Source organism: Helianthus annuus, chromosome 15 (assembly GCF_002127325.2).
Source record: "Helianthus annuus cultivar XRQ/B chromosome 15, HanXRQr2.0-SUNRISE, whole genome shotgun sequence".
Taxonomy (NCBI): Eukaryota; Viridiplantae; Streptophyta; class Magnoliopsida; order Asterales; family Asteraceae; genus Helianthus; species Helianthus annuus.
The window spans coordinates 164,542,913-164,553,092 of record NC_035447.2 but is presented as its reverse complement, the minus strand read 5'-3'; the positions used below and the strand labels follow the sequence as shown (position 1 = coordinate 164,553,092).

The window sequence follows — 10,180 nt, the reverse complement described above, 5'->3', positions numbered from 1 at the left end:
TTTTGGGTAAAGGGTTACCCCGGTGATTTTATATATCAACAAACCAAAACAAACCAAGTAGTGTAGAGAGTCTACACTAGTTCAATCATGAGGCATACCCCATGAAAGTAATCCAAAACAACCATAAACAAGCAACTACAAACCCAAAACAAAAAACAACTAGCCTGACCACTAGGAAAAACAAAATACAATTTAAACAACTAGTCAGCCACCATCGTCCAATAGCTCTTTGCCATGAACATCCCATTCGCTTAGAAGCCTGCGGACATTACCAGTATTCTTCAACCTCGCACCCATTAATTTGTATCGAACCAATTGTATAATATGAGCACCCACAGTCTCTGGAGGTCTTAGCTGATTTTTGAAAATCCTAGCATTTCGCTCCTGCCAAATAGTGTAAGCCGTAGCCGCAACCACCACTCTAGCGACATAATCCTTAGCTAATTTAGATTTGGACCGAGTAATCAACCAGTCTACAATATCTGCCCATTTGGGTTGAACCGAATCCATTCCCACCTTTCGTTTCACTATATCCCAAACCTTTGTCGAATAATTACATTCAAAGAACAAATGACTATGGGAGTCGTGATTAGCATAGCATAATAAACAACACATCATGTTCATATTTTTCCGACGAGACAAATCCCATTTTAGAATCTTATCTTGCGTAAGTAATTTACCTCGCATGATTAGCCACATGAGAAACGCATGCCGCGGTATACATTGAGCAAACCAGACTATAGTACTCCATACCACTTCCGTTTCCTTATACCGAATCGAGTCCCACACACACGATGTCGAAAAATCTGTCTTCTCATTACCATCTCGCCATATGACTCTGTCTAGTTTGTTTGGCATAATATGGACTTGATCTAGCTGATTTAAGACAGGGAATAAATCCCTCCAAGCGACCGGCCATTTCCACTCACCGTTTAACTGGATTTGAGAAACAGAATCCTCAAGCCGAAACCCTGCATTAGCAATAGTTCTAGGCACGATGAAGTTCCCAAGCGGCCCTAGCTCGCACCAAGTATCATACCAAGCCGAGGTCCTCGTACCATCTCCGATATCCGACCAAAAAAATTGTCTCATTTGCGGCCTAAGTTGGAGAAGTTTTCTCCAAGAATAGCAGCTATTCGAAACAACCTTTGAAATCCAGAAGTTTTTACCTCTTAACCTGTAGCTGTGCACCCACTCCACCCACAACGAATTTCGGTTTGTAATGATACTCCAAATATGCTTAGTCATTAGAGCTTTGTTTACATCACCTAGACGCCGAATACCCAAACCACCTTCATACTTGGGAAGACAAACGACTTTCCAAGACACCTTCGCTTTACCTCTATGGAACGCAACATCTTGAGACCACAAAAAATTCCTCATCTTTGCTTCCAATTCATGAATGACTCTATTCGGCAAAAGAAAGACAGATGACCAGAAAATATGCATAGAAGACAAGACGGAAACAATGAGCTGCAATCTCCCAGCAAACGAGAGCAGTTTGTTACGCCAATGCTTGATTCGTTTGTCAAGGCTTTCCATCAAAACACTACAGTCTTTATAAACGAGCCCTGAAGAGATCAAGGGAACACCAAGATAACGCACAGGCAAGGATCCCTCCTTAAACGGCATAATGTTCAGAATAGCATTTTTTATATAACTTGGGACATTACAAAAGAATACCGTGCTTTTCTGGATACTGGGCACCAACCCCGACATTTTAGAAAAGTCAGTAAGAGACTTCATAATACACCTGGCCGAAGCAATTTCCCCTCTCGCAAACAAGAACAAATCATCAGCAAAACATAGGTTGATTATTTGCTGCTTCTCACATTTATTATGAAATTTAAATGAAGAGTCAATCCTGATCATATGATGCAGAATGCCCGTGAGAACCTCCATCACCAAAGTAAAAAGATACGGGGAGAGAGGATCACCCTGACGAAGCCCCCGGCTACCTTTAAAATACCCATGAACATTACCGTTTACGCAAACAGAGTACGAAACAGTAGAGACACACACCATGATCCAATTGACCATCTTGTTATTGAAACCAAAGCCAAGCAGGATATTTTTAAGGAACTTCCAATCAACTGTATCATAAGCCTTTTGGATATCAACTTTAAACGCACATCTTGGCGGACCAGAATTTCTATGATAATTGTGCATCAATTCTTGGGTTAACAGAATATTGTCAGAAATCTTCCTACCTGGAACAAACGCAGACTGGTTGATGCTGACAATATTATTCAAGGCCCCCTTCACTCTCTCCGCCAGAATCTTGGTAATGCATTTATAAATGACATTACAGCATGCTATCGGTCTGAAATCAGTGACAACCGATGGGGACGGAACCTTAGGCACTAGCACGATAAGAGTATGGTTTAACTCTCGGAGAAGATTTCCCGTGTCAAAAAAATCGATAATAGCCCTTGAGACATCATTACCAACAATGTGCCACGCACTCTTGAAAAACGCTGCCGTAAAGCCGTCAGGACCAGGAGCCTTGTCAATACCAATAGAGAACATGGCTTTCTTAACCTCATCTTCAGTAACCTGTCTACACATATAACTAGCAATATTCGGATCCAATACATTAGTAAATAAATCCGGAGCCGGATTCAGAGAAGTATCGCCCCTACAACCCAAAAATTTTTCATAATGATCAACGACAGCCTGATACACCTGATTACCCTCATGGATAACACCCCCAGTATCACGGATCACATCTATACGGCTCTGATGATTTTTGCTTTTAAGTGATGAGTGGAAAAAAGCCGTGTTCATATCCCCAGCTCGTAACCATTCTACCTTGGATTTCTGTTTCAGAAAACGCTCCTCATCCAATAAAGCTTCTTTGTATTCAGCACTTAAAGTAGTTTCCTCAACCCGAAGACTCTCAGAATCCGGATGCTTGTCAATAGAATTCTGAATGACATCAAGCTTCTCGCGGAGAGCCTCAACTTTTTTATGCAAGTTACCTTGCTTAAATAACAGTGCACGGAGAGGCTTCTTAAGAAGCCGAAGACGTTTAACAACACGGAACTGGTGCACTCCATTTATTCTAGTATCCCACACCCTCTTCACTATATCGCCAAATTCAGGTTTAAAAACAAGAAAGTTAGCGAATTTAAATGACCGATGTTTCAAGATGTCAGCATCTGGAAGCTTTAAGACACACGGGCAATGATCCGAAAGACGATATGGTTGGAAAAAAGCAACAGCATTCGGAAAATTGGTAACGAAAGAGGTATTACCAAGAACTCTATCAATCTTCTTAAGCAGCCCAATTCCCTTTTTCGGCTTCTGACTCCAAGTGAAGTGAAGACCGGTTCGATTAATATCCAGCATTTCGAGGTCATCTACACACTCTTGGAACTCTATCATACTACGAGTCACCGAAGAAGCCCCCATCGATTTATCCTCTAGATTTAACGCTGAGTTGAAATCTCCCATAATAACCCATGGATTATTGCCAACAAAACTTTTGTGCATAGAGAGATGGTGCCATAGCTCCCTTCGGGTCACATAATAATTAGCCGCATAAACAACCGAACAAAAAGCTACCTTGTTATCTTTCTTAAAAAATAGTTGTAAATGAACAACCTGATCAGTCTGAGACAGCACCATAACATCAAAGACAGCTGGATTCCAACCTATAATGATCCTAGTACCTTTGCTACATCGAGCTCCATTAGATGTCCAATCCCATGAGCGAAAAACAGAACGGCACACTTGACTCAGTCTACTAACATCAACATGCGACTCTAAAATTGCACACAAACTCAAACTATAGTCTTTAACAGCTTGTCGAACCTCCGTTTGTTTCAGAGGGCGGTTCAACCCCCTTACATTCCATGATGCAAGACTAACCATTATTAACCGGTGAAAAAGGAGTGCTTGCCCCTTGTTTAGTTACAGGTTTACTCGCGTCGTTAACCAGAAACTCATCCGTCTCGTTGTATATTTCCTGGACCTCATCATCATCCAAATCATCTTTCGTATCCCCTTGTCCGCTTCCACCAGCTTCATGGTCATTACTCGGATCATTTAACACATCAAAAGGGTTTCTTGAGAAGAAACTCGAAGATGGGGCTGATTTATTAGGCTCTCCACTGGTTTTTAACCCAACCGGACGGTACTCGAATCTCTGTTTTTGTTTGTTAACCGGAAACCCGGTCCTCTTTGCCGCTTTCCTAGCTTTTTTTTTTTTTTTTGGGTAAAGGGTTACCCCGGTAAATCTATTATAAACCGCAAATAAGTACAAGTAGTGAGGATGAATTCCACACTAGTTCATATACAGGACATGCCCCGTATATGTAAGCCAACAAATAAAAAACACCTAAGACATTCACATCAAACCTAGCCTACTACACATCATGCAAGATATCTAGTAGACAAAACAAAAACATAACCAAAATCTTCAACCGCCATCATCGAAAATGAAGTTCCCACAAAAGGGCAGCCCCTTTAAACGAACCGAATGCAAACTAACCATTGAATCTCTTTGTCGAAGAGGTGCTTGCCCCTGTTCTAGAAGACGAAGTATATGTACCCGCATCTTTGGTTTCATCATAAACAACTTCAACCCCATCCTCATCTAAATCCACATGAGTCTGACTACCCCTTTTGGCTCTCTCTTGCGTTGCAGCCCCACGTTCTCCAACACCCTCAAGAGTAGAAAACGGATTATGAGTTTTGATTTTATGGGAAGTAGAAACCTGCTGAGGCGCAACGGCCTTTTTCTTCCTATCCACCGGTCTGTACTCAAATTTTGGCTTTTGGTTATTAACTTGAAAGCCATTCTTCTTTGCACTTTTCTTAACCGGAACATCAGTGAAACCATCCTCGTCTACTGTTGGCCTCGATGTTGTGCCAATACGAGTAGGACATTCCACAGAGTCATGCCCAAACACACAGCAGTGAGCACATCTCGGAGGTTCCCATTCATACTCCACCCGAATAGTAACCGTAACATAATTGTTTCCATCCAAATCAGGAATAGCCATGGTTATATTACTTTTCAACTCTTGATCAGCTGGTATTTCAATGAGAGCCCTAGCATAGCTGCTCCGACCCCAAGCATCATTACACATATCAACAGTATACGAATCCAGCCGCACAGGAGAACCAATTTTTGAAGCCAGCATGCTTAACCCATCATCAGAATATGCCACTAGGGGAACGTCATGCAATTTCACCCAAACCGCGACGTTTTTAAACTCTTCTTTCTTAAGGCTGTTTGTAGGGGACCAAATGTTGAGAAACAAGGGTTTGTTACGAATCATCCAAGGACCCCCTTCAAGAACAGCGTCCATTCCCTTTCTATCTTCAAACTTGAAGAAGAAGAACCCATTTGAATTCATCATCGTTTTCTGAAGACCATGTTTCTTCCAATTTGTTCTCACAAAGTAATCAACAACCGGATATGCAATTCTATCCCCCAAGAAGTAACCATAAAGAGTATTAGCTAACCTGTTATTAACTTGACGAACAGAGTCAATAGGCAGCACTACATCCACACCCTCCAATGAGGCATCCGAGCTTAGCTTCCGAAAATTGACTTTCGGTACTTGGTTAGCCACTTCATTGGTTTTCCTAGCACTTTCCTCTTCACTATGAGCCTGGTTTGTATTACCAACCCGTTTAGGGCCATTCTGATCAACCTGTTTGTTTAGAACCACATCAGCATACAACTGTTGCTGTACTCGAGCATTTTCAACCTGTTCCTGCTTTCGGACACGAGCCGGGCTGACATCATTTAGCGGAAGCACAAATGATACCTTTCTCTTATCAAAAACCATTGCATAATCCTCATCAGGTGAATCCGAACAGCCAAGAACATAATCAGTATCATTTAGCGGAACCATGAACCGAACCTTCTTATTCCCCACTTCTGAAACGGTAGGGATTTGTGAATTCTGTCGTGGCTCAAAAGGTTTCCCATCAATGCTTCGAATCTTCCTCACAAAGACGTTTGAATCCTCCTCAGTTCGTTCATCCATTGATCAAACGTATGACGGCTGAAAACAAACCCTAAATCGTCCAAGAATTGAACCCGAAACAAAAGTTTGACACAATAACAGCCGCCTCAAACAAACCCTAATCAAACTGAAATAACCCCAAATCCACAATTACTGGTATTCGAGATCAATAATCAGCAAGAAAAACGTTGGATTACCGCCGCAACCGTAAACCCTAATCGAATTGAACGGAAAAGATGCAGCCGGTAAACCCTAATCGAATGAAACTTAATCTGAATTCAGAAACGATTGACAACCAAACCCTAGCGCACGTAACTCAATCTGATTTCAGATGATTTGAATCTAACGAAACGAATTAGGAATCCTTAGACACTAACCAGAATCGTTCAAGACCAAGTTGTGATTGAATCGGCTAGGGTTTCACGAATTCACCAAAGTCGCCCAGAGCTTCCCCATGGGACCATCTAGTCACACACCATGTCCAAAGCTTGATTCCCGAAATATTGACAATGAAGGCTCCGCTTTCCTAGCTTCCACATCCCTGAATCCATCTTTGTCTACCACTGGTTTTTTCGAATTCCCTTTAGAATTAGGAGCTTTTTGAGCTTTTGGAATATTGGCCGGAGCCTTCGTAACCTGCGTGACTTGCTTCGGACAATCCCCATCGTTATGTCCAAAGACCTTGCAAAGAGAGCATCGGTGTGGGCACCATTCATATTCCACGTACATCTTTACCTTAACAAACCCATCCCCTTCCAAATCTGGAACAGCAATCACAATCTCCTCCTTGCATTCATTATCTGCCGAGATTTCAACTAGAGCTCTCGCAAAGCTGCTCCGACCCCACGAATCTAAACACATTGAGGTAGTATAAGAATCTAACGCTATTGGTTAACCAATGGCTGTTGCAATCATGCTTAAACCATCCTCTGTATAAGCCGCAAGAGGAACCTCGTGAATTTTAACCCAAAGTTGCACCGACTTCACTTCCTTCTTTTCCAGTTTCGAGGATGGAGACCATACATTAAGAAAAAGCGGTTGTGAACGAATGATCCAAGGACCTCCTTTCATTGCATTCATCATACCATTCTCATTTGCAAATTTAAAGAAGAAGAAACCACTGGCATTCATCATAGACTTTTGGAGGCCAAATTTCTTCCAGTTGTTCCTCACGAAATACTCAACTACCGGGTAAGCAACACGATCACCAAGAAAGTATCCATATAACGTATTAGCAAGCTTATCTTTGACAACCCTAACAGATTCTTTCGGCAAAACTACATCACAGCCCTCCTGCTCTACCAGACTTGCAAGCGTTCGGAAATTAACCTTTCTAGCACTAGACGCCCCAATGGAATCCGCATACGATACCGGAGTCTTACCTGGATCCCTACGAACATTCTGACTTCCTTGCACACCAAGTTGATCACCCAAGACATCCATATCTGCCGTGGTAGACCCGAATACTCCACTAGGGTTTAAGTTCGATACTCCACTAGGGTTTGCATGGGATGCATTCATCGCCGCCACGTTAATCCCTCCACATGCAGTATTCAATTCGACCGGTTTAGAGATCTCCAACAACCCATCAAGAACCGAATGATTGTTGGTAGAGTAAATACCACGCCTAGGGAACATATTGTTACCCTCAATGTTCGTCACCCGCAAACCTATACCACGAATTGGAGGTGTTTTGTCTTCCGTCCCTGGAGTGCCTCCACCCTCCATCGTACCGTTTCCATCACTCCTACCCTCCATGCACACGTAACACCAAACAAAAACTCAGATTCAGCCACCAACCAACGAAAACAGAAAAACCCTAATCCTGAAACCCTAGTGCCGAAATCAAAATCCTTAACCCATTAATCCAGTGTATCAATCTAGCTAAATTAAACTCAGTTAACCGCGACCAATAACACCCAGATTAATCAGTCAGGACCTCAACAACAGCAACTATGGCGGCGATTATAGAAAGAAACGAAAAACCCTACTTAACAGATCGATTACTATTGCTAACTAGTTCGTTATAGAGATTGGATGAACAATCCTAATCACAGACTGTTATACAAACGAATCGCAATGAAAATTAGGGTTCATGATGCGCAAGAAATCGCCCAGGAGAGAGGGAGGGTTTTTTTTAAAAAAATTGATAAAGTTGCATTTCTGTTTCTGCTTTAAGAGAACAAGGTTTTAATTATGCTTTTGATATTGTTTTTTGGGTAAAGGGATTACCCCAGGTAAATTTTATAAATGCCAAAATAAGAACAAGGGCATGCCCGACAAGGACACACCAACTAGGCTTGACATACCAACGCCTAGGACAAAGGATAAACAAACACAACCCACAAACACAACCAACAAACCACAGCTAACACAAAACGGCCAACACTACACAAAGAACGACTAAACGAACAAAATCAGCTAGCCCGGATCATTTGTATCATTTGACCCGATCTTCCATGTCCTAAGGAGACTCTCAATACTTGATTGTCTTCGGAACTTGAACCCCATTAACCGTAAACGAACAGCTTCCTTGATTTTCTGAATAACCACTTTCTGATCAGCCAAAACATTGGAAAATAGGCAATTGTTTCTCTTTTGCCAGATGAAGTAAGTCGAGGCCGCAATAACCAGCTTGCATATAATATGATCCGTCTTCTTTGTACTTGCATTTCGTTCCATCCACGTCATAATGGATTGCCAAGAGCTATCAACATTACCCATTTGAACCATAGTCTTAACTTCATTCCACACTTTAGAAGCAAACGAGCACTGGAAGAACAAATGATCTCTAGAGTCTCGATTAGTTCTACACAACAGGCAACACATGAGGTTTAGATTTGTTGCACTTCCCGCCTCCCACGCAGCAAGCCGGTCTTGGGTTTTAAGTTTATTCTTTACAACTAACCATAAGTGAAAGGAATGACGAGGGATGCATTGAGAAAACCATACCCCATCAACCCAGGATACCTGATTCTGCCTACTCCGAATAGCATGCCACACTTCTGATGAGCAAAACGAACACGAGTTCCCATCCAAGTCTTTCCAAACCATACGGTCCACCATACCTTGCGTCAGTTGAGGAGCATTTAACCCAATTAAAACCGGGTATAAATCATACCAAGCTTGCGGCCATCTCCAGTTTCCGTTTTCATCCACTAGATCCAAAATAGAAGAAGAGATGTTGAAGCCTGCATTAGTTATTCTCCGGGGCGATATGAAAGAGCTTAGCGGACTAATTTGACACCAATTATCCCACCAGACATTTGTTTGAGCCCCACTTCGAACAACCTTCCAGATAAAAGGCCTGACAACACTACGAAGAGACAAGATTTTCCTCCATCCCCAGCTCATGTTTTTTTTTGGGTAAAGGGTTACCCCGATGATTTTATATATGCACAATAAAAGCAAGTAGTGAAGCAAAACCTTCACTAGTTCAAACATGAGACATGCCCCATGAATGTAAACCAAAACATCAACACAAATCAACCAAACACAAACCAAAAAACCCCACTAGACTAAACAGCTAGACAAGCTCAAAAACGATAAACAAGTTAGCCTCCATCATCGTTGACATTAGCTCCCCCAATTCCCCAATCTTCAAGCAACCTCCTAGTCCTCAAACAATCCTTGAACTTAACTCCCATAAGCTTGAGTCGTATCGTCTCCACAATTAAGCCACAAATGATATCCGGAGGTCTCGTTTGGTTCTTGAAAAGCCTAGCATTTCGCTCCTGCCAAATAAAATAAGCAACCGTAGCAACCAGCAACTTGCTGACAAACATGGCCGCTGACTTGGAACGAACTCGAACTAGCAGCCAATCCATAATATCGTTCCAAGTGGCCTTAACATCGCCCATACCCGCTTTATGGCGAACATTATCCCATATGTGCGTTGAAAACTTGCACTCAAAAAACAAATGGTTATGAGAGTCTATGTTCGCGAAACACAGCACACAACACATCATGTTCATATTCTTCCGTCTAGCTAAATCCCACTTAAGAATTATATCTTGGGTCAACAGCTTACGGCGAACGATTAACCACATAAGGAATGCATGTTTAGGGATACACTGATGAAACCAAACGAGTTTGACCCAGTTGACCTCCTGTTCTTTAAACCGAATTGAGTGCCAAACATTTGAGGAGGAATACTGAAGAAGCTCATTCCCATCCTTCCAATACATCTCGTCCCT

General features: G+C 42.1%; 1 protein-coding gene across 1 annotated transcript; it reads right to left on the bottom strand.

The window, feature by feature from the left end:
- Positions 1-8,405: 8,405 nt before the first annotated feature.
- On the bottom strand, positions 8,406-9,338 carry LOC110914517. Its single transcript, XM_022159306.1, has one exon. The coding sequence runs from the start codon at positions 9,336-9,338 to the stop codon at positions 8,406-8,408; it is 933 nt and encodes a 310-aa protein (XP_022014998.1).
- Between the last annotated feature and the right edge of the window lie 842 nt (positions 9,339-10,180).

Bases quoted from the DNA above. Each gene is read 5' to 3' on its own strand.
- LOC110914517 (XM_022159306.1), bottom strand. From the start codon at position 9,338: ATGAGCTGGGGATGGAGGAAAATCTTGTCTCTTCGTAGTGTTGTCAGG.